The sequence below is a fragment of the Notothenia rossii genome (genome assembly GCF_949606895.1).
Source record: "Notothenia rossii genome assembly, chromosome: 2".
Lineage (NCBI taxonomy): Eukaryota > Metazoa > Chordata > Actinopteri > Perciformes > Nototheniidae > Notothenia > Notothenia rossii.
Window position 1 is genome coordinate 82,781,761 of NC_136904.1, and position 25,342 is coordinate 82,807,102.

Here is a 25,342-nt window from a genome sequence, read left to right on the forward strand (position 1 = left end):
GACATTTAGTGTGCATATTCAATTACATGTTACTTGTTAGACGCTTTTATCCAAAGTGACTTACATACTCAATACTGTGGACAATCCCCACAGGAGCAATTTGGGGTGAAGTGTCTTGCCAAGGGACACAACGACATGCTGACTGCAGTGGGGTTTGAACCCCCTGATCTCAACACCAAGGCTCTATCCACTGCGCCACACGCCATATTCCCTGTGATAGCTTTTCTATGAGTGTTGGAAGAATTTCTTAACACATGTCTCACTTAATTATTGCAGCTGGTCGAAGAGGTACTTTTTAGCTTCAGCAACAAAAATGAATCATAATGTATCAGTTGATTTATATTCTTATCATGAAGTACCTTTGAAGTATACTTATGTGTATTATTTGAGTAAATATACTTAGTTAGATTCCACCACTGATTCCTATACTATATGGATTTGAGCCAAGCACTTTAAACGGACAGATATTGTTTAATTTAAAACACAATATTGCTGTGTAATGTAAATCAGATCGCAACTCTCTAAGTTCAACAGATCATCTCTCCATCCGTTTTGGTGAAGCTACTTCCTGCTCTGATCCCCTACAAGCCTCCCCTTCCACTTTCTGCACGCTAAGCTTATAGTATCCAACCTCTTGAGCAACTACAACATCTTCTTTCTGTGCCACATATTCTCACTGTCTGTTTTCCAGCAGTGAGAGTCACTCCAACCTGCTCCACCTGCAGATGGCTGCTTGGACATGCTGCCGCCGGCTCAACTTCTGAGGAAAAACCTCGGAGCACAGACAAGCCCCGCAGAGAGGCAGACAGAGAATAAAGTAACAGCTGAGACTCAGGCTGTGCTGCACATCACCAAACCTCCAGCTGCTCATACAACCCAATTAAACACTTCTACTTGAAAAAGATGGTGATTATTTTTAGGGCCTTATGGGTAAAGAGAGGAAGTATATCCAGATGGATGATTCTTTGGAGGTTTTCATGCCTTTATGTAGTTATCAGTGTAATTATTAAAGATCTATATGCACAATCTCAAGTCCTTTTTTGTATTTCACGGCCCCCATCAGCTACATTTCCACATCATTCACTAGAGTTGCACATTTCCTTAGGCTGAGGCAGTATATTGGTGAAAAAGGAGAGTTATAAATACATTTACTGGGCTGATCACATTACCTCCATTCAGCCTTGTTGTGAAGGAAAGAGTTGCACTGTTGAGGAAGTTGGATGTCATTAGACATGGACTCCAAAGTAGAGAGGATCTGCTTGAACATTGGCCTTTCCTGAATCAACACACAAACATTTGCTCAGTATGATTCAGATGGAAACATACATGAGTTGTTAATTGCCATGTTTCTCAGCGGATCACTCACTTTTGGCTCTGTTGCCCAGCAGTCCTTCATGAGCTCTGCAAAGCTGGAAGGACAGCCACTGGGGATGGTTAGCCTCTGAAACACACATAGTATGAAGATGAGCTGACTTTAAGGAATATGTGGACATTTTGGAACATTTGCTTATTCACCTTCTTGCTAAGAATCAAAGCAAAGACAAATCAACCATCCAACCCATCTTCTCAACTAGCTCTTAAAATGGCCAAAATGTTGAACAATTTCCCCTACAAGATATTTCACACTTTTAGACCCCATGCACAGACAAATGGTCTGAATGGTCTGAATGCAGCTACAATGATGTAAAAAGCAGCTATTCCTCTCTTTACTGTGTATACCATAAACATAGCATAACCGACTGATGAACCAAAATATTGATTCATTGTGAAGAAAGATTTATTTGTCTGGACCAAAATGATTTTCTACTTCCAAGAGACAATACTATTTTTGGTATATACACCCGTAATCACACACATACCTCATGCTTCTCCACAACGAGCCAGGCCACTTGTAATCCTTCCAGGCCTTTGAAAGGTATTTCACGGGTGAGCATTTCCCAAAGCACCTGCCACAGAAGTGAAGAGCCAAGGTCAACTATCAGGAGAACTTATAAAATGATACCAGTATTTGTATGCTTTTTCAACAAACACAACATCATCTTTTCTTCTGTTTTCCCCACTGGGTTGGTTTTCTTACAGGAAAAAAGTCTAAATAGATAAATATGGCTGAGCAGATAGGTGTTGTGTTTTTTTGTTTTTATAGCATGTGTAAACAAATATTAGGAAAAACACTTTTCTGTTTTTCTTAGGGGCCAAATGCAACATACAAAATAGACAAATAAAACAATTTTATATTTTGACAACGATTAAAGGCTGCCATGATTTGTGGCTCCCTTGATAATTCAGGTGCTTCTCAGTTGGTATTCAGCAGTGTCAGAAATAACAACCTGCGTCAACATCTTTAAAGAATTAGATCATGAAAAGGTGAAGGAGAGACGTTTTCCAAACACCCAGGGGCTCTACTGTACATGTGCTCCGTATTTCTGCGTTTGCCAGCTGCCTCCTATTACATGTATGTATTCTATAGAAATAAGCTCATGAAAAAACGGCATATTGCCGTAAATCTGAAATCTTTTTGCAAAACCTTGCAATGATAAACACTGTTTAAAAAAGTAAAATCCTACCAACTGTTTATATGACATAAATAAAATGTTGTCAATTCATTAAGATTTATATCCGTAATTGACTCTTGTATAATAAAGACGGCAGTTCTTTCGCACATTAAAAGTGGGGTAAGTAATTTTGGAGATACCGGCTCGAGTGCGCTAGAATTTGAAAATACACAACCGGAAAAAATCTAAATGACATACCCCACTTTCAAGTTTAACTCTTTGCCATGACATTTCTTTCATAATTCTTTAGACAGCCACTTTATAAGAGTTTCAAGAAGCACAAAGGCACTGAAAGTTTCTAAGGCAAAGCAATGCAAAGGTCAAAATAACTTCTGTTATCAACAGAAGGAATGCAGAAATGAAAATATAAGTGGAGCTGGTGGACTGGCAGCTGTTTTTAAGGCATGGGTGATTTGGCATGAGTGACGTGCAATTTCTACGTTTGCGTTGAAGAAAGAAATACAAATCATTATTCTCTGTATATTTTTCTTTTAGAATCTCAAAAAGCTCTACAAAAATGTACAAAGTTACTACATGTTGAAAAAAATAGAGTGGCAGAAAAAGTAAATATGCTTTTGACCGAAGCCATGTTTAATCATTTCAACTGCTGTCCCCAAATACAAATAAAAAACCGAAATGGTTGATATTTGATTAATTAACTCAGTTGTTTGTACATTCATTCTGTGATTTGCTATTATGAGGACATTTTTATCTGTCGTTAGTTACACTATTTGTTGAATCACTTAAAAGGGAGTGGCAGAAATCAACCAGTATGCACCAAAAAGAAATAACCTTAAGAACTGTCCAAACTTATCTTAGTCGAAATATTCTTCAAAAAATGTTAATCTCAGGAAATGAATAAAGAAGTTAAAGATGTTTTTTATTAACTAACGGGGCTAGTAATACATTAAAACTGCTTGTTGAATAACAGACTTCAACTGGGTTTGCCTAAATAGATAGAACCTCTGAAACTCGATTTTAAACTCGTAACACATAGGAATATTTTATCACAGAAACTACCGGTACTCTTAACTATGAGAACTTAGAAAGCTGCCCTTAAGACTTTACATCAGTCAATTTGTTGCTGGCTGGTAACAATGTGCATAAAATTGCTCTTTAGAATGAAAAAGTTGTATCATAGTTAAGAGAAAACTGCTTTCCCCTCTTGTCACTCACCACACCGTAGGAGAAAGTGTCACAGGTCTCGGACACAGGCAGACTCTGGATCACCTCCGGAGCCATCCAGGGGAACGTGCCCACTAAGGACATGTGTGTTGTGTGGGTCAGGAACTTGGATGCCCCGAAATCACAGATCTGAAGAGACCAAAACAGAATTGAAATTGCAACATCGCAATTAAATCAAAATGTTTATTATAGTTCATCCATAGAACAGTGTTATTATTATGCACTCATAGGCGCTAGGCTGTAATAATCTGCAAGTGTGCATCTGGTGGTGATGATGGTGATTGAAAATACTACAAATGCTGGACGTACTGTACTGTAATCACTTCATTAGGGCCTGGACTCAATTGATATTTCTGTCTCTGTCTTTTGGCACACTATGCTAGTGTTTGAGTTCAGAATATGGCCCTATGGTACATCATATACATACAGAAGTGTTTCAAAATCTAATTATATTTTGTGATGAGTTTATTTAGCCCCTATGGTTAAACACATCATTTAATGATGTAAGTGGTTTCTGGGACATGCTAGGTTAGTTACTGCCCTCTTGTGTCCACACGCTGTAGGTACAAAACAGACCAGTATTTCCTGCTCATAATTCTTTTTAAAAATTCTGAATTAAAAGTTGAAATATTCAGCTGAAAAACACTTAATTTGGGCTAGCTTATTGTGCAGCAAAATGTATCTAACATTAGCTTTCCAGTGTATACGCTAATATGAAATCTTACTTTTAGAACCATGTCTCCTGCCACAACCACTGAAAGAGAAAATAGGTTTTAAAAGTCAGTCAATAAAGTATGTATTCAATTTAAACCAAATATAGCATTCATGTTTATACAAATGAATATGTTTTGGACACACACAAAACCCATTACCATTCCTGGACTTCAGGTCTCTGTGGATCACCTTTACGGGGGCCTCTGAATGTAAATAGTGCATTCCTAAAATAAGAAAATAAAGAGAACATTTGAAGAGGACGATCAACAGAAACTTAAAGTCATACATTTCATAGACAAACTGCCCTCTTTTAGTACAAATCATGCAAAAAGAAAGGTCTTCAAATCATTTCTGAACACAAAAACAGAGTTCTTGGTACATTTTTAAGCTGTTATTTCCTAATATAATCAAGAAATGGTGTCACATTTACAGTACCTCTGGCAATCTCTGCAGCCCATGTCATGATCTGCCCCATGTCCATGTGCTCACTCTCAGCGCTGGACAGGTAATCGTACAGCGACCCACCACTCGCATACTCTGTGGAGAAACGTGAACATGTTTAAGTTTGAACAGCTTGTGACGGTGAAATATCTTACAGGTACTTTACTGTTCTCTTGAGGTGTGACATTGTACAAATGAGTGCAGAATGTGGGAGCATTATGAGAAAACAATTGGAATTTGAAATTCAGCCAAACGACTCCTGGATGCCAGCTGACAGTGTCTTGTTTACAGATTGCTCCTGTCACTGACTGTCACTGTGGATTTGGTTCAATTTATCACTGCTGAAACTGAACACTATGAGCCGCTCTGCTACCTAAGGAGCCCAAATGTTATCAACTTCAACACAAATCAATAGTCTTTCTTCTTAGATTTGTTTCTAATGCAGAGCAAAAGGTGCACTTTTTTAGTGTTCTCGACAACAATGTTTGCACAATTCCCCTACGAAAACGGTCTAAAATGTAGAGATTAAGCTTTGATCATAAGGAAAAATAAGTGGAACAAGCAAATCATTTTTTTTTTAATCCATCAAAAGAGATTCTATGAGGTAAAGTACCTGAATAAAGATAAACAACCACTATCATACCAGCCAAACCAACAGGAAATCCCTGTTTGTGCAGGATAACCCAATCATATACAAACAAGGAGTGTAAACATGCAAAGTCGCCAAGACAGAATTACAATTAACAATTGTTAGAGCTACACAGTCTTTTGCATATAGTAATTGTAGTTTGTCATTTAATTTGTTTATTATGATTTTGCTCACATTAGAAGTATATATTTGTGGTAATATTCTGTTAAGTTAATAATAATTTGTTTAGTTAATTTCTTTGCTTTATATGTTAGTCTTTATTTGGGTTAATTTATTTAGTGTGATTTTTGGTTTAGACACCTGGAGGTAGTGGTGAGCACAGGCAAGGGTGTATATAGGCAGGAAGTGGCAGACCACCTGTTTTTGCACCTGGGTAATGGGCACATGGTTTTTTACCAGCACGAGAGAGGATTGTTTGTACAAGGAGAAAGAATTGTTTGTGACCGAGAAAACAATAAAACCAGCCTCAACGACAGAACCCATGCCTGGAAATTGGTTGACTTTCTACACTGCGTACATTACCTGCCCAGGGTGCCAGAAGTGATCCGTTTGAAGGTTTTAACTTATTTTGAGTTTAAGTTTAGGACAAACGGCCACTACAACAAGTAAAAAACCCGCTCATGGATTAAAGAAAGAAGAACTTTCCTTGGAATACGATCCTGCGGACCTGCTATTGGAGTGGGCTTTCCGATGGGAAAGGAACTTGGATTGTTTTAATCATTTTTCATGGAGCATCTGCTGTTGAGAGACAAAGACCTGGTCCAGATCTAAGAAATCTCCACATGGTATGTACACTGTTTTAAAACGCCATATAGGAAGATGGTGAAAATCAGTATTTTATGAAAAGACTCAGTTATAAACTTGGACTGCTTTAATTCGCTGTGCGCTTTGTTGGATTATTGACGCAAGAGACGGCCTTCATTCATGAGAAGATAAAGCCTTGTGTAGGCCCAGCTTGTGACTTATGTGGATGAAAAAGAACTGTTCGTTTTAAACCAAGTTGTTTTCGATAGTGTTGCCACCTTTTGCTCGACTTATTGCCTGATTGCGGGACCGCAGTGTTATCCGCAAGTGTATAAGATGAGTGACGAGTCAGCGGCATCCGATGAGGAAAGGCCAGCATCAAGACGGTCAATTAAACTGACCGCAAAAGGAATATGCTTTTACATACAAAATTGTCAAGAGAAACGCACTGCAAAAACTAAGCAGGCTAAAAAGCTAATGGATAAAATACGTCCTCTACTAGAATTAAACGACAATGCCGATGCAGTAAACGCTCAGCTCGCTTTGTTCATTAAGTGTTACGAAGATGCATGCAGTTTGCACGAAGTGTTTATGGAAATGCCTCTACCAAAAGATGATCAAACACTTCAGGCAAAAACTACGAACTTTGAGAAAAAGATGAAATCATGTCGTGAATTTATTGAAGAGGTAAAGCAGTGGCTGTCTAAAATCGGTCGTCCATATTCGAAGCCAATTGAACCTCAACCTTCCGACGTAGAATGTGTTGATGAAATAAGACCTGAGGATAGTATTTCTAACATCTCAAGTGTAAAAGGAAGTTCTGTAAAATCACGTGCAACTGGTGTATCAAAGACGTCTGCAACATCCACAGCGCGCATTAAGGCGGAGGCCGAAAAAGCAGTTCTTCTCAAACGCTCTGAAGGTTTAAAAAAGATGCATCACATTGAAGCACAAGAGGAAAGTCTCCGCAGGGAAAAGGAGCAATTGGCGCTTGAAACTGATTTAGCGGCAACTAATGCAAAGATTCAAGTTTTAGAAAGGAACTCTTCACGGTGTGGGTCGGCTCGATCTGATGGAATGAACTCCTATTTGGAGAGAAGCAAAGCTCAAAGGTCCATCAGTTTAAATCCCCAAGCCAACACTTTTGTCCCACATGAAAATCATGTCCGAGCCCCCCTTGATCCTGCACTAGTTGTAAGGCAAAAAGAAAGATCTGCATATGCTGCACAAATGGATGAAAGGCCTGCTAAGCCAGAAGCTCCATATCTAGAAAGACAGACTGCTGGTAACAATCAGAATGACATGATGAGCATTATGCACAAACAAAACGAAATCACTGCATTGTTGGTTCAGCAAAATATGTACTCTGCTCTCCCTACAAGAAATCTCCCTGTTTTTGATGGAGACCCTATTCAATATGACTCCTTCATTAGAGCTTTCGAAAATGCAGTAGAGAAGAAAACCAACAATCAGAGCGACTGTTTGCACTTCCTGGAGCAGTACACTAGGGGGCAGCCTAAAGACCTTGTGCATAGTTGTCAGCATCTACCTCCAGATCAAGGCTATCAAAGAGCCAAAAGTCTTCTCGCACAGCACTTTGGAGATGAACATAAAGTTGCATATGCTTATATGGAGAAAATATTTAACTGGACCCCTATTAAAAGTGAAGATATCAAAGGATTACAATCATTCGCTCTGTTTCTCCGAGGATGTACAAATCTAACAGAACAAGTGAGGTATATGAGGGAACTGGACTTACCATCTAACATGAGAAGCATCATTTTAAAACTTCCTTACAAACTGAGAGAAAAATGGAGGAATGTTGCATGTGATCTGAAGGAAAGAAGGGGGGAGAGGGCTACATTCATCGATCTCGTAAATTGTATTGAGAAACAAGTGAAAGTTGCCTCAGATCCAGTTTTTGGAAACATCCAAGACTCTCAACATAATATCCCCAAAGTCATCAAAAGCAGCCAGCCAGGAGACAGAAGGAAGGGAAGCAGCTACGCTACAAATGTCACTCCTATGAGGGAAGACGCTATGGCACGGCCTGCAGGATATACTAATAAAATCACCTCCACTCATTGCTGTCTGTTCTGCCTGCAGAGGAGCCACACACTGGATCAGTGCTGGCAGTTTAAGGCAAAAGTACAGCGGGAAAAGATCAGCTTCATCAAGGACAAGGGCATTTGTTTCGGTTGCCTGAAGGTAGGCCATACAAGCAAAGACTGCAGGAGTCGATTGGATTGTTATGTATGTCACCAGAAACACCCTGGAGTTCTCCACATTGAAAGACCGGATAAAGGCACATCCGAAAAACAAGCCAAACCTTCTCTGAGTCCTCCAAATGAGCCAAATGTAACCTCTCAGATGTGTGGCCACATTGGGGCCGGTGTGGAAGATGATTCCACCTTTTCAATTGTTGCAGTAAAGGTCAGAAGTAAACTGACAAACAAGACCATGCATACATATGCTTTCTTGGATCCGGGCAGTTCCGGCACATTTTGTACTGAAGCCATGGCAAAAAGACTGGATTTGCGGGGTAAGAAGACAAGCATCCTGTTAAAAACAATGGGACAATGAAAAGTTGTGGATACTCACGTTTTGTCGGGTCTTGAAGTGTCTGGTATGGGTGCTGAAGATTTTATAGAGCTTCCTGATGTTTTAACTCAAAGAACTATGCCTGTGTCTACTCTTAACATTCCACGACAAGCAGATCTTGATCCATGGCTGTATTTGAAGGATGTAAAACTCTATGACATTCATGCAAGTGTTGACCTGCTTATTGGAACTGACGCCCCGAAGGTCTTGGAGCCGTGGGAGGTGATAAACAGCCAGAATGAAGGGCCTTATGCTGTCAGAACCAGAGTTGGCTGGGTCCTTAATGGTCCTCTTCATGGTGGAGGCTGCAGAAGTAAGAGTGGCTATTCTTCCGTATCAGCAAACCATATCTCTGTTGAACACCTGCAAGAAATGCTTGTACAACAATATAACCATGACTTCAATGAGAGGTCGTCAGAAGAGCAGTTGGAAATGTCCAGAGAAGACATTAAGTTCAAGGAGACTCTTGTGTTATTGGGACATAAGAGAAAGGAGCTTTGTGCTTCTGCTGAACTCAGTCAACAACAGGTTAAAGGCCAAATGAAGAGCTTTAAGTCTACACTTAAAGGACAGAGTCTGATACCTCAAGATGTGACCAGAGCAGAGCTGACAATCATCCAGTATGTGCAACATCAACGGTTCAAGGAGGAAATCACCTCGCTGCAGAGTGGTGTGAAAACCATATCCAAAGACAGTCCCCTGTACAGATTGGACCCAGTGATGGAAGGTGAGATCCTCAGAGTTGGCGGTCGGCTTAGCAAGTCCTCGCTGCCAGTTGAATCTAAACGTCCTGCTATTCTGTCCAAAGACCTGCATGTATCCACATTGATTCTGCGCCACATTCATCAGCAGCTAGGTCATGCTGGAAGAAACTACATATTGTCCAGATTAATGCGGAAGTATTGGATTATAAATGCAAACTCTGCTGCCAGAAAAGTCATATCAGATTGTGTAGTTTGCCGACGCCAAAGAGGAAGACTCCTTGAACAAAAAATGTCTGACTTACCTGTCGAGAGAGTGTTGCCTGATGAAGCTCCCTTCACTCATGTTGGCGTTGATTATTTTGGGCCCATTGAAGTTAAAAGAGGCAGGGGTCTTCTCAAAAGATATGGAGTGCTCTTCACATGTATGACCAGCCGCGCTGTACACTTGGAAGTAGCACACACGCTGGATACGGACTCCTGTATAAATTCAGTGAGAAGATTCATCTGCAGACGAGGCCCAGTCTCCACTCTCAGGTCTGACAATGGAACCAACTTTATTGGAGCTAGCCGTGAGCTCAAGGAGAATATGATTGCTCTGAATCATGACAAAATCCAAGGAGCCCTTCTTCAGGACGGCATAGAATGGAGATTCAACACCCCATCAGCTTCACATCAAGGTGGTGTTTGGGAGCGCCTGATTCGCTCAGTGAAGAATGTGCTTAACTCAGTCCTTAAACAGCAAACCTTGGACGATGAAGGACTCCAAACAATGTTTTGTGAAGTTGAGGCAATATTGAATGATAGACCTATCACAAAGGCCTCAGGTGATGCGAATGACTTGGAAGCCCTTACTCCGAATCATGTTCTGTTGTTGAAAAACAAACCAGTTATGCCACCAGGACTGTTTGACAGAAATGATTTGTATGTTAGGAGAAGATGGAAGCAGATACAGTACATGGCGCAACTCTTCTGGAAGAGGTGGGTTTCTGAGTACCTGCCATTGATGCAACAGAGACAAAAATGGACAGCACTAAGAAGAAACCTCATACCTGGAGATGTTGTTCTTGTGGCAGACGCTACAGCCCCAAGAGGATCTTGGATGATGGGGAGAGTTTTAGAAGTCAGAGCAGATGTGAATGGCCATGTGCGCTCTGTGCGTCTCCAAACAAAGACCAGTATCCTGGAGAGGCCTGTGACGAAGCTGTGCCTGCTGCTGGAGGCAACACTGTGACCGCATGGACTCTCTATCTTTCTCTTTGCCTCTCTCTCTGTCTCTTTCCATCAATAACACCTTTCCTTCATAGGTTTGCCAGAGAAGACATCAGTGCCTGAGAATGCATGTTTAGTGTGTAGCTCCATGTTTTTTAAGTCTAGTAATTGTGATAAATGCCCAATTAGGGGCCGGAGTGTTAGAGCTACACAGTCTTTTGCATATAGTAATTGTAGTTTGTCATTTAATTTGTTTATTATGATTTTGCTCACATTAGAAGTATATATTTGTGGTAATATTCTGTTAAGTTAATAATAATTTGTTTAGTTAATTTCTTTGCTTTATATGTTAGTCTTTATTTGGGTTAATTTATTTAGTGTGATTTTTGGTTTAGACACCTGGAGGTAGTGGTGAGCACAGGCAAGGGTGTATATAGGCAGGAAGTGGCAGACCACCTGTTTTTGCACCTGGGTAATGGGCACATGGTTTTTTACCAGCACGAGAGAGGATTGTTTGTACAAGGAGAAAGAATTGTTTGTGACCGAGAAAACAATAAAACCAGCCTCAACGACAGAACCCATGCCTGGAAATTGGTTGACTTTCTACACTGCGTACATTACCTGCCCAGGGTGCCAGAAGTGATCCGTTTGAAGGTTTTAACTTATTTTGAGTTTAAGTTTAGGACAAACGGCCACTACAACAATCATAAAATGCACCAATGTTTTTATTATTATTGGTCAAGACTGCACCTTTTTTTAATTTGCATTGCATCAAAAGCTGGCTGAAATGAAAACTAGCTCACCGTACTTCACCTCTGCTTCTGCATTTGGCACTTAAACACAATCATCCACATTTCACAAATTACATAAATACCTGTGGCTCTGTTGTAAACCGCACCTTGTTTATACTCTAACTCTTCGAAGAGAATTAGCCTCATGTCATCGGGGCTTTTAATCAAATCGTATGGAACAACCAACAGCCTTGCAGGATATCCAATGTCCCTTTACCCCAAAACAATAACTAAGCTTAATTCATTCTGTTTATGAGGCTGCTTAGTGACAGCAAATATATTTGTACTCATGCAGGTTAAGAGTCAGAAAGGTTTCTCAGATATGTTGTAAAGAAGAAGCTGCCCAGCCTGATGCTGTTATCAACAGATAGAGGAGCTTTATAACGGAGCTGATGAATGTTGACATGGCATAGTCAGGATAGCCATAAACATTTGTTCCTGTATCTAGCTGCTAATTAAATTCTGCTTTGATAAATAGAGACACCAACCAACAGACCTTTCTCTTTCACAGCTGCAAAATACTACAGCGGCTACTGAGGTTTTCAATTGTAGTTATCACAACTTTCATTTAACTGATAATCATTTCAGTTTGTTATACTGTTCTCTCAGAAAAACAGCAACAAGGTACGTTTTGCCTGACATTTAATTACAAGTTCATACACTAGGAGATTTGATCTTCTGCTCTCGAAAAATCGGTTTGGTTGTGTTGGCTCACAGCAAAGGAAAATGCATCAAACACTCTGTACATACAGTATCTGAAGAGACAGCAGGTGAGTTACCTGGCTTTTGCCTCAAAGTTAAAGCAGATAAAGAGGATATTCAGATACAGGAAATAGAGCGTGTGAACCTCAGATGGGAAACTCTTGAGAGAAAGCAGTTGCAAAACGTTGCTACACTATTTCACAAGGTGATGTTTCATAATTCAGTAATGCAGCATTTCAGTCTTCCACCACTCAATAAGGATATGACTGTATGCATGGTGGAAGGAAGGAGGTTAAGGAAATTACTTGCTGTGATTTTAGTCTTGCCAGCATGATGTGTCACACAGGAAAACATTTCAGCGTGTGTGTTGTGGGGAAAATGTAAATCCTTATGTAAGTAATGGAAGAACTAATGGCCTAACTTGAATGAAACTGGGAAATATGGTTTAGCATGGGCCAAGCAGGAGCCAAGGCATTTTGAGCTGATCAGCATCACAAGAAGGATTTATAAAAACAATTTTATATTCACATTTTACTCTTACAAATAGCTCAAATCAAACAGGTGAAGCCATGTTTAAAGAAAAGAGAGTTTGTGTAATTTGTACCGTATTATACAAATGTTTGTTCTTACAGAGTTTGAATGAATTTAGTATAAGATTCTGTAATTCTGTCACGTAAAAATGCCCCTGTTTGTTATGCTCTCTTATTTATCGGTTTCTTTGACGAGCAGAACAAGAACATATTTTATGAGTTGAAGCTTCGCTGTGGGATGTGTTTATTGTCCACATGATGAAAGGAGGCGATACTCTCTGCTCAGGATGTGAGTGAGGGCTACAAAGACTTTCACTAGCAGTGTGTTCAACTATTCCTGAAAGTAGAAGAATATTTGTGGACAAGACAATAAAATGATATGACCCGTGGGGATTAACAAGGTTTCCAAACAATCCCTGAATGTCACACCCCTCGAATTATGGCACTGTCAAACAGGAGGGGTATTTTGTTCTTCCACAAGAGGCTCAGAAGTTCAGCCTTTGATGTAGAGTCAGTAAACATGTTAAGAGCCGATAAAAACAAGCTTCCTACGTGTAGGCTTGGCTATCTATAATACACTGCTGCTCTGACGTTTCTAAGAGGAGTTTTTTTTTTTCAAAGAGAAGGAACTCTTTTAATTTGTACAATATCAAATTCAATCTCAATCACATATAGTGCTGAAATGATTGATTAATTGACAGAAAACCTAAAATGATTTGCGGTTCTGAGACATTGGCATTTGCTGATTCAAATAATTGTGAAATAAATCTTTCTGCTTTTGGACGGACAAACTAGAAATTTGGTAACTTAGGTTCTGGACATTGTGATAGACATTTAGCCAGTAATGTATTATATGTTTTTGAAGCCAATATCTCCTTTGTCAGACAGTTGACAGTAAAGAGGCAGGCAGTAAATAAGGAGAGAGAGAGAGGGGAGGACCTGAAAAAAGGCCTACGCCTCAGTAAAGTTATTGACAGATTCATTATAATCATCAAAAAATTGGTAATTGGTGGTTGCAAACCTTATTACATATACTATATGCTGACTGTGAGGTCAATTATCTTTAATTTGGGTCATCATCAGTAAAGCAAACATCATATCAACACTTATAGGCAAAACTGCAAAAAAGGCAAATTAGGAAACTCTGCAAAAGACAAAAATATAAGAAACAAAATTTGTGGTCTGAGATTCAAATGTGGAGGTGTATCGATACAAGAGAAACATCTAAATTAATGATTTTACACTACAAAACACATGGAACAGCAGAAGAAAGAGTTTAAATACAATAACATTTAAATGACATGTCCATAGTATAAAGAAAGTTTGTGCAGAGGCATTGAGGGCCTCTTGCTACATGAGCTTTCTCAGCCTCTAACCTAAACAAACAAAACAAACAGGGGCCCACAACTAATGTATCAATGTGTGCACTTCCTGAACCCTCTGGCATTCACTAATGCTTCCATAGAAACCTCTGCAGCAATCAGCAGTGAGCAAACTGCAACTGATGCAAACAGATTCAGTTGCTGTGTTTTCCATCATGATGTATCTCCATTGTACATTTATTGAGACTACCTGTATTTATGACAAAGTAAACAAAAAAGTTTATGAGTTGAAACAAATCTTACCAGTGACGATTCCATAGTTTGGAGCCTCAACAATTGCACCATAAAACTGGATGATGTTACGGTGGCTGAGCACACTGAGGATTTCCGCCTAAACAATAAAGACACAAGTGGGAAACATCACTGAAACTGGTTCATGTTTATGGAGGTAGCAAAAGAAATGTCTAAACATTATTATGTCAGTGCCTAAAAAACTAGAGTCTGCAGTAACATTGTGCTACTGGCCAGTGGTGCTTTGAGCTAAATGCTAATGTCAGCATGCTAACAGGGTTATCATTACCATGCTAACATGCTGATGGTAAATGAGGTGTCATTTTACCATGTTTCCAATACAAGCTTAGGCTGTTAGCATTTTGTAACTAGACTTCAGTCTGTTGTGATAGTTATCAGTTTACATGTATTTAGTCATAAAACGTTATGGGTAAAGTGACATTTGGAAATGGTATGTGTGCTGGATGGTTAAAGTATTGGCTTAATAAACAGGACATGATGGTTTGTATCACATTTCACTGACAATCAATCCAAACGTTTTTGATAAACCTACATTCATGTCAACTTCATAATGATACTAGAGCAGGGGTTGGCAACCTTTTTGATATGAAGTGCCATTTAAAAAAAAAATTGTTATCAGCGTGCCAACGATTGAGAATTATCAACGGGGCGGTGTGGCTTGTGCATGTGTGTTTGTGGATGGTAGAGCGACAGTGAGAGAACGTGTGTACTGTATGTTTCTGGAAGTGAAACGAGGAAGCAGAAAAACAGAGGTCTGTGATGTATTTTGTGAAACAGAAGAACAGCTAAATAAATGCAACGTCCTCCCAAGAAGAGCTCGCCTCTCTCCAGTCATTTAAGCTAAAGTGGGTTATTGAACCTGAAGCTTGTTGCTTCTGCCCTCCTCGACTACGGTCTGGGAGCCGACAGGAAAGTTCAACACACAGATGGCCAGTCCGCCCCCTTTGTAGCATATTATTTCGATGAGAGATGAGCAGACCGCCACTGGGCTTTCAACTAAATACACAGCCACGCAAAAACTGCGGCATTTGTACAGCTCCTTATGGGTACTGCAATTAGCTTAGTGCTTTCCTCCGTGGTGAAACGATCAGCACTGCACCACGGAGCCCCTCCTCCAATACACACGAACACGCACATGACCAATGAGGGCACGAGATAAGTTTGTGCACAGATAGGCAGGCAGGTAGGCCATCCAGTTATTTTAGCTGGGCCTGCTAAAATGATTGGATGTGCTTTTTACAGCGCTACGGCTTCCACAGATGAATTTTTTTATGTATTTATTGTCAAAGCATTTAATATATTCATTGCTATCGGGATGTTAAGAGCATTCCATGGAATATAACAAAAAGTGTTTCTGAAATAAATTACATACCCCACCTTTAATGTAAAGGTTCATGCTCTGGGAACTGTGAATATATGCAGCAAATGACATAGAAGTCTATACAATAGGTGTACCTCATGATAGCGCTGTAGAGAAAGTAATGTATTCACCCACTTTCTATTAATGTCTGTACATGTGTATGATGGACATGCATGACATATTTGACTTAATTAGACCAGTGAACCGACAGAGAGACAAGCCATCCATAGAGCCGTGCCACTATCACGTGAATATAAAAGTGTATATAAATATGTTTTAATACAACATACTGGCCCGGAAAGATCATTCTAAAACTATTCCTAGAAGGAAGAGAAACCTGAGAAAACCAATTCATTTAATTGTAGCCAAACACTGTAATTAAATGAAAGAATTGGTTGAATGTGAAAAGATTACACTATTATTTTCACTGAACAATCATCTCTCCAACACTTGAGTGAAGTTGAATGGATATCTGTGATCTTTTACAATTTCATAAAAGAAACCATGAATCACTTTCTGAACAGCCTATCACACATGTAATACAATTTCTGTGAAAAGATTTCAAAGATAATTCTTTTTTTTTGTCTGTAAGACAATGAGCCTGAGCTTTCAAAGTGATCTCAAGAACAGTCCCTGCTGTAATTGGGCCAAACACTTTCTTTCATTTGGCAATACTGTTTCTTTCGTGGAGAGGGGGTGTATAATGACCATGAGTGATGGGTATAGAAGTCACCACATCCCTCTAAATGGGGTAGCAATTAAAATGATTACTACACTGACAATTAAAAAGTGTATGTATGAAAAGCCCAGGCAATTATGACTCCTACCTCGTTTTCAATCTTGAGCAGTTTCTTCACCGCCACCTCTTTGTCCTGGGAGATCCACCTGGATCGGTACACACTCCCGAAGCTGCCGCCGCCACAGTTCTCGTAGAAGAGGATGTCATCGAACTTGATTTGCACGAAGGAGGCGCTTGGAGACAACATCTCATAATGACACTAAGCACCAACTCTGCTTCTGAGGAAAGAAGGAAGTCTGGTTCACTGAATGGTAAAACAAACTCACTCCTGTCTCCTGCTGTGCAAGTCGCTTCAAAGAGTGGCTTCACTCTGGAACAACCCATTAGAGAGAGTGACTGCAGGTGAGATGAGACTGACCCTCTTCTTTCTCTGCTCCACACACATTCTTCATCATCAGTACCAGTAAGCAATGAGCTCAGGGTCCAGGCTCTGCTTGTATAAGGCTGATGGCATGCCTGGTATGCTGTGATCATGCAGACCAAAGTCACACACTATTCCAGCACGATCTACTGTGTTTGGTACAAATAAGGCCACAAGCAGAGGGATCAAAACAAATGGACAATCTCTGACTGTTTCAAGACAAAAACAGAGTAAACCTCATGTTCTCTAAGGCCATACACGCGGTATTTATATAAACCGGGGTTAGAAACATAATGCTTCCAAACTGGAGTCCACACAGATTGATTATCATATCCTTTTGTCCGGCCGTAAGAGCATAAAAGCATATTGTAAGAGACATAACTCCATCATTACAGGAAATTGTAGCTCTTGTATTGTTCATATGTTTCCTATTTCAAGCAGAGCAATTAGGGCTGTTACCTGGGTCTTCATTGGGATTGCAATCCAGCCCAGCGGGAAATGCCTCCATTGTCACAAAGGGGGGCTCACAGAATTGCTCTCTGCTCATTTACTTGTATGCATGCTATACTTAGCCTCACAGCAATCTGCTCAGTGGACCGGCCCACGGTATTGTCCGTCCACTCCAGAAGCCAGGGTTACTGGGATATGGTAGCACTCCTGTGCTCCTTCCTGCCAGTTCTCACTTAATAGCAAACACTGCAACAATAAAGGCCTGATAGCCATATGTCAAACCACAGGAAGTCACTGTAATCAAAACTAAATGAAAAATAAATCACACAAAGCTGGCAGATAGTACCTGTCAACGCCTGTTTCACCTACAAAATCAGCAACGGGGTGATATTTAATCACAGATGCATCCACATATGACAATCTTAAATAATAATCAATTATACACTGCATAGTGAGACTGATCATGCTCTTAGATTATTGCGAAATCCTGCATGACACTTTTTTTATAAAGGCAAAAAGGTAGCCCACAGCCAACATTTCACAAAATTGCTAACAGAAAAAATGTACTCTATCAATAATAAGGAGAAGTGAAAATGCGTGCAGTAGCTGTCACTAGTATTATTATTAGTATGAGTACTTTTAGGAGCCTTGAGTAAACAAAGATGTATGATGATTAACACTCAACAGCCTAAAAGTAAAACTGCACAACATTCACGTGTAGGCTTACAGTACATTATGAACTAGTCTACTATGACTCACTGTCCCTTCTCACAAGCTACCGTGCTAATACTGTATAACTTCACTCAGTGTAAACATACATACCGACATTAAGTGTGAAGCGTCTTCAGAGCAGCTCGTCGTCGGTGCACTTTACAAACAATCAGTAGGAAAGTGAAAAGTTAGGAGTTCCGGGAAATCTCATGTGACGTTTTTCTGAAGCCTCCTCTCACTGCGCGGTGTTTGTTGCACAACTTCTACCAGCTACAGACTGGAAAATACATGTTTTACATTCCAGATCCTGAGGACAACAGCTCCACCCGCCGGAACAAAGTGAGAGGACTCCGAGCTCACACCATGTTGTTGTTATTCTGCACTGTCCCGGGACGGTGGTGCTCCATCTGTGGACCGCGGACCCATTGGAGTTCCCCTTCCTTAACCTTTGTGTTGTGTTCTAAAGCTGTTACCGTTCGTGGTTTTCGCGGGTCGATTTTGACCCATGATTGATCTCAGTCCAAAACACTCAAAAATAATGATTATCATCCAATATTGTTTTAACTACATCATAACTAACTTATAATGCATTCATAACCGTAAAATCCTGTTGTAATTGTATTTTATGGCCCCAAAACACATAACTCCGCATATTGCACACGTGCATGTGTGTGTTCAAGTGTTAGTGTACATATTCTTTGTGAAAGGAGTTCCCGTGGGGGGAGGGGGATGGGGAGACGTTCTTATTATACATCCATGGGGGAGACCAGGTGCAGGTTGCGAAAAAAATATTGTTACAGTGGGTGAAGGGGGTGGGGCTGGGGTGTCTAAAGTCAAAGATTAATCTTGATTGGGCCAAATTTGACCCCGAGTCACCCACAACTGCTGGGTCTTCCCAGACCCGAACTCCAAATTAAATTATACACCTTTTTTTTTAGAGACCTTCAGACTTGGCTAAAATTGTCAAAATTAGTTTTGTAGTGTTTTTATAGCTGCTGTGGAGGATATCATGAAGCCTTGTTCCGATAAAAAAAAACTAGAGCGTAGTTATTATATCATTTTAACTTGAAACGGGTCACGGGAGACCCAAACACAACATAAGGGTTAAATGCTTTATAGGTCCTTTGAATGCTCTGGGACTGCGTGCATATATTTTATTCTTGTCAAATGTTATCTCCTCCATGGCATTTGGTGTTGTTGTCCTCTTTTAAACTGTGTACGTTAAGGCATTGTAAGCACACATGAGATGTACTTCCCAGATTTGGTTCATTTATATAAAGCCTTCTCAGTCATGCAGAGTAACTAGTTAAATTAAACTGTTACACATTACTTAATTCAGGTAACTTGAGTATGCTTGTGGTTCATGTCCTTTATACTGTAGATATTAACAGCTGTTTATTGTTTTTATTGTTATTTTAGTTCATTTTATTATGTTTATACTTTCTTACACCTTTGAAGATTATAATGCCTGTACATTTTGCTGCTGCAACTAAATAATTTCCCAATTTGGGATCAATAAAGTACCTATCCATCTGTACATCCATCTAGAATTTGTACTTGTTCTTTAAATTAGTAAAGATTAATTTATTATACTCTATTATTATATTGCATAAGTTGATATTCTACTTTTTTCCTCTTTTACATAAATTTGACAGCCAAATGTAATGTTGCTTTTCATGCTGACATGTTATATTAAAAAACACTTTCAAGCAATTTGCACAGACTAGATACAAATTCCCAGGCCCACTTGTACTTTAATTTGGCATTTCCATTTAATACTACCAGAAAATGTTATATTCCTTCCACTTACTCACTTAATTTATTTGACAAAATAACGTAAAAAATGTGTAAGACTAATTGAAAAAGAGCTAAATCCAGGAAAGGACACATACTGACTTCTGATTGGTGGTTTCTCTTATTCTATTGCTCCAAATATTGTACATCCTCTCCTCCTCAATCCTCAGGCGATAATGTATTGGACAAACCTGAATGGCACTAACTAAACAAGTCTGAGAGGTTTAGAAACTCTTATGGTATATGGAATGATGAACCTATGAATTGGCAAAACAACACAATGAAAGAACGCACAAGTACATCTAAAATATTTAATACTTTCAGCACTCAAAAGGTTTTCAGACATTTACTGTAACTCCAAAGAGAAATGTGCTGACATGAATAAAAAAGCAAACAATCATCACAACTTTTTGCATGCTGATGTCAAAATAAATATTTGTTTACAGTTTACAACACAGGTTCTCACAAACGTATATAAATATTGTTTGATACAAAAGATACGAAACAACTGAATATCAGGAATATCAAGACTTTGCATTTTTAAAGCATAAGCGTCACATAGTGTTTACGTCTGAAATGTTAATCTGATGAATGGCACCCCTCCCCATGCCTGGTAATTCCTTAAATTGTTGCTGTTGTTTGACTTATATAAGATGGTGCAACACAGTGATATGAGGCCACCAACAATTACCGTTGTTAAAGCTCACTGTGATAAAAGGCTTTCTGAAACAATATCTCATTATCTGATACATCATTAAATCCTCTTCATGCAATGGCCTGTTTTAGAGTGAATCCATCCCAATGTAAGCGCATGTCATGAGTAAAGCAGCATCAGAGTGTAACATTTCTGTCCCTGAGTGGTTTCAAGACCTGCGAGGCTCAAGTCCATGAGAGAGCTGAGTTAGCGTCCTTTGGTTGTCGATCACGTTGAGGTGACGTACGTATGTGCGAACTTCTGGGTGGCTCTTGCTGGCCAGAGGTGAATCTGGGCCTTAATTAATTGAAAGAATGAGGAAAAATGAAAAGAATCATCAGAAAAAACGACAGTCTCATTTAAATGCATCATCAAACCTTTTGGTAATCCCATTTGTTCTCGCTACAAAATAAAACTATTGGATGCACACTCACTGAACGGTTGGCTCCGGCAGTATCTCACTATCTTCACCGTGTTAGCGATCATCCGCTGAAAGACAAAGAGCTAGAATCAGCAACAGATATCAGCAGTTAAGTGAATGGCTTAAAAAATAGACATTTACGGCAACTGTGCGACAATAATGTGCACCTTCAGAGCCTCACCATTTTCTCAAAATTGACCAAACAGTCGATAAATGTCTTGTTGCCCTCATGAGTAAATGTCATGTCTGGAAAAGACCAATTGTTGAGACGGTTAAAGCCGGTGAAAAAGCATTTCAACAACAAAGGTGGCAAAGGTTCAAATTATGTTGACTTAAAAATAAACGGGTCATCTAATAAACAACTCTGACCTTTGATCAGCAGCGGCATGAAGGGAATGATGGGAGGCTCCAGTTTGGAAACTGTCAGTCGGTACGCCCGGTGGTTCCTGGACGGGTCCTGTGGAAACAATCACACTGTTCTGAGATCTGCCGTCGCCGTGTTAAACAGATCCATCACGATCAGGCCATGAAGAGGCGAGACCCAAACTTTACCAGCTGACATTGCAAGATGGGGTGATTTATGAAAAAAACACTATAGTTTAAAGAAAGTAGGTGAGTCGTTTCAAATTACCATAAAGTTTTCAAATTCCCCGTAAAACTTCTTGAATTTGCTTGGGAGTTTCTGTGGAAAGATTATATTAAAAGGTTAGATTGCAGTTTGGTTAAGAATAATTTTTGACACGGACAGGTACCCACCTCCCAGGTCTGATTCAATCTGCACACTGCTGGGTTACTCAGTCCCATAATGATAGCAAAGAAGGCGTTCAGGTTTCTGTATTCCTTGCAGCTTTGAAAGGAAAAATGAAAACGTATGTTAAAGTTGTGAAAAAAACAAAAAAAACAACGAAATAACAAGCTGGGTCAAATGTAATGAAATGTACTTTTTAAATGTTGGCCATGAGGGTTGTGCAATAGGTCGCCATTGTCAGTATGTGCGTCTGTGTATTGTGTTTGTTCAAACGGTGTATGACTGATGATATGTGTATGTCTCTTAATGTCCACTATGTTTGTATATGTACATGTATGCGGGACTGCAGGACGGAGTCCAGAACAAATGTCCTTACGGGGACAATAAAGTATATCGTATCGTATTAAGACACTGAAACAAGGTCCACTTACTGGGCAGCAATCTTGATGAACTTCTTGAGAAGCTGCACCCTCTTGCTGAGCTGAGAACACAGACACACCTCTGTGATCACCCAAAACTGAATCTCATTAAACCTCCTCAGGAACAGGTCCAGGTTCACCGTGGTCTTCTTGACGTTTTGCCTCCCAAACGTGTGGTAGATGAGTTCAAGCTGTAAGACATCAAAGAAAACATTATCATTTATGAACTTTAATTAATTCTATAATATTACAACATGTGTTCTATTAATCAATCAGTTCTGCCGATGGCATCTGGTCATACCTCGTGGACACAGTGAAAAAGCTCCCAATCATAGGAAGTCATGTGGTAAGCTACATCCTTAGAGCTCATTAACTCAAAACCAGCCAACAGCGCTGTAGAGGAACCATCCTGTTCAGGTAGAGGGGTCTGGAAAAAAGAAAAAACAGCCTTTTATGTTTTATAATTATGTAATCTAACGTTTCATGAGTTTGACAATTTCAAAACGATGGATAGAAACACAGAGGTGTGACATCAACATGAGCCGAAATACATCAAAATGTTAAAATGACAAGACAAAAATGCAGTAAGCTGCTGATAAGGGTAAATACTATAGTTTGACTTAACAAATAATACATTGTAAATATCCAATAATCAATACATTCACCAGGTTGCTTAAAAGCTATTTGGATTCAAGAGTGCATGCAGCAACAGTTTTCAGAGTTTCACTGATCCCTCTTTTATGTGATGACAATGTGCTGTGTAATTAGAGATTAACCCACCAAAGAATCCAACTGATCCCTCCGGCACACAAACAGCCGTCCGTTTACGCTGAGCGTGGAGAACACTGACACATCATTGGGCTTGAAGATGACTTTCTCTGTAGAACAAAAAACACAAAGGTTTAAAAAATATATTAAATGTAACGTTAGATCCCTTTATAAGACAACACTAAAGACACAAGAGGGTCGTAACAAAATAATATGACAGTGAGGATTCTCTGCTGCCTTTTTTAGCTATGTAACATTTCAGTGTGATGGTTTGCACCTTACATTGATGGCGGTTGTAATATCTTAATAACTATTCATTATTTTGAACAGACATTCATGGTTCCCTCAGGATGAAACCTACAGACTTTGTCAATCCGATTACTTTTTCTTTAGCGCCACCATGAGGTTGACATGTTTCCCTCTGGATGAATTTTCCTAAGATTAGTTTACATTTTAAACCTTTTTATTGTACATGTGTACACTTACCATCTGCTCCCCCAAATGATGTAATTCATATCAACCTCCGTTTAGTGCTAATCAGCAAATGTTAACATGCTAACACACTAAACAAGGATGGTGAACATGATTAACATTGTATCTTTTAAACATCAGCTTATATAATATACTACAAGATATATTTTTGTTTTTTATAAATATGTTTGTCTGCAACTGTTTTTCTAAGTTTCTAAAAATATAGTTTAGGTATTAGGTATTGTATTTGACAACATCTTATACTGTTCCATTATATGATAGCATAATACTATCCTGTAGCTGTAACTGTTGCTCTTTTCTGTGAAGACTGAGGTGGCCTTGACTTTTTTCCTTGAAAATCCAAGGTTCAATGGTTAGAGATACAGTATATGAGCTGCATCTGCTTACTTGCATTTGATAAGGAAGTTGAGTAAGAGCTGCATTACAGTTTCTGTCAAATACGATGGAACATCACTAGAGTAAGGCTCAGCCACCAACAGCCTCATGCTGAATGTCAGGAGAAAAACTGAGCTCAGGTTGGGTTTTTTTCAAGCTGCTTTAAAGGCCATTGTAGCACCTACTAGCAGTCATTCACAGTCCACAGCAGGCTGCTAATGTCCCACTCAGGGGATTTATTAGTATATTGGCCTGCTTGGGGGCTCTCCCCTGTGCTGCCTCCAGTCGTTTGATTAGCATGTAGCTGCTGGCGCTCTCACCTCCTGCAGAACTGAGGCTGACCAGCAGCAGGTCCTCCGCTGACCCCAGCTTGTCGGCCACGGCACCGATGACCTCCCTGACTGAGGCGGCCACAGGGGCACGGATAGTCGTGTAGGTGTGGTCACAGCAGTAGACTTTGAGCAGAACTGCGGGCATGATCAAATATGGGAGTGTCAGCAAGAAAGGAAAGGAGAATGTGGCAACGTTAAGATTATTGCAACAATTCCAAATGTAGGGGTTACTGAGTAGATCTGAGTGTCATAAGAGGATTTATGAGAACAAATATTTGTACTCTAATCTTTGCTATTCTTTTGAAATAAAGTAGTTTAAGAGGTTGTGACTCATTAGCAATGGTCGTCATAGTGGGTGATTGTTGAAGCAAATAAATGAAAAGAACAGCAATGATGCATTTCCTCTTCTGCAGAAATTAAATCCACATTATACAAGGATACCCACTCTGCTGACAGAACCAGGTGTGTAGTTTGATGTGCAAATCAGTAACAGATAGCAGGTACATTTCAGAAACCAAACAGGTGTGAGTGTCTCATTCAAGGAAAATAAAATGGCTAAATAAAGGTTTCAAATCGCAAATAGATATACAGTAACAATGACAGACAGTAGTTTGTATCAACAACAAACTGTTTCAGATCCTTAGTCCACATTTTACAAGCATTAAATTGTATTTGTAGAGATGTTTCCTTTACTCACTTTCATCGATACTCTTGATGGGCTGGCGCTTCTGAAGCTTCTCATCTCCCATACTGAACTGCCGCAGTAAGACTTTGTGCTGTAAAGTTGGACAGATTCAGGCATAATTACATTTTTTGCACAATTCAACAAAATCTACACATGAATTCAAACAAAAGAGAGTTGGTTTCTTACCTTTTTCTGAGAGACACTGGCATCTTCAGTGCTACAATGTGAAAGAAAGATATGTGATTAAGCTTAAGGTATGTACCTTTTTTAATATACAAATGAATCCTTAAGATAATGTATCTAAAAAACCTGACTTACTGTCGCTTTAACCTTCTCTCCAGTTCTGCTAGTTGATCCCTGAGGGCTGGAATCGACTCGGCATCATTAGATACCGCCACGAGAAACTCCTGCAGGAAAACACAACAAACTTTGAATAAAAAAAAAATGTCAATACCTGATTGACCTTTTAAAATATAT

General features: G+C 39.6%; 2 protein-coding genes across 8 annotated transcripts in view; both read right to left on the bottom strand.

The window, feature by feature from the left end:
* map3k20a (mitogen-activated protein kinase kinase kinase 20a) overlaps window positions 1-18,696 on the bottom strand; it is a 28,462-nt gene extending 9,766 nt beyond the window's left edge. The window contains exons 1-12 of one of the 7 annotated variants that reach the window (XM_079664720.1): window positions 18,249-18,696; window positions 17,773-17,791; window positions 16,974-17,688; window positions 16,644-16,833; window positions 14,448-14,535; window positions 4,887-4,988; window positions 4,610-4,675; window positions 4,463-4,491; window positions 3,729-3,866; window positions 1,860-1,946; window positions 1,367-1,441; window positions 1,170-1,276 (exon numbers count right to left, since the gene is read on the bottom strand). In XM_079664720.1, coding sequence (XP_079520846.1) covers window positions 1,170-1,276; window positions 1,367-1,441; window positions 1,860-1,946; window positions 3,729-3,866; window positions 4,463-4,491; window positions 4,610-4,675; window positions 4,887-4,988; window positions 14,448-14,535; window positions 16,644-16,802 — 851 coding nt within the window. In that variant the 5' untranslated portion in view covers window positions 16,803-16,833; window positions 16,974-17,688; window positions 17,773-17,791; window positions 18,249-18,696. The other 6 variants (XM_079664718.1, XM_079664722.1, XM_079664719.1 and 3 more) reach the window with 6 other exon arrangements.
* Window positions 18,697-20,228: 1,532 nt separating this feature from the next.
* The window catches only part of rapgef4a (Rap guanine nucleotide exchange factor 4a), a 32,623-nt gene continuing 27,509 nt past the window's right edge, over window positions 20,229-25,342 (bottom strand). The window contains exons 19-31 of the mRNA XM_079664756.1: window positions 25,184-25,272; window positions 25,052-25,082; window positions 24,878-24,956; window positions 24,169-24,315; window positions 22,994-23,091; window positions 22,515-22,640; window positions 22,226-22,404; window positions 21,803-21,893; window positions 21,678-21,728; window positions 21,416-21,503; window positions 21,228-21,292; window positions 21,060-21,114; window positions 20,229-20,922 (exon numbers count right to left, since the gene is read on the bottom strand). Coding sequence (XP_079520882.1) covers window positions 20,795-20,922; window positions 21,060-21,114; window positions 21,228-21,292; window positions 21,416-21,503; window positions 21,678-21,728; window positions 21,803-21,893; window positions 22,226-22,404; window positions 22,515-22,640; window positions 22,994-23,091; window positions 24,169-24,315; window positions 24,878-24,956; window positions 25,052-25,082; window positions 25,184-25,272 — 1,227 coding nt within the window. The 3' untranslated portion in view covers window positions 20,229-20,794. The remainder of the gene's footprint in view (window positions 20,923-21,059; window positions 21,115-21,227; window positions 21,293-21,415; window positions 21,504-21,677; window positions 21,729-21,802; window positions 21,894-22,225; window positions 22,405-22,514; window positions 22,641-22,993; window positions 23,092-24,168; window positions 24,316-24,877; window positions 24,957-25,051; window positions 25,083-25,183; window positions 25,273-25,342) is intronic.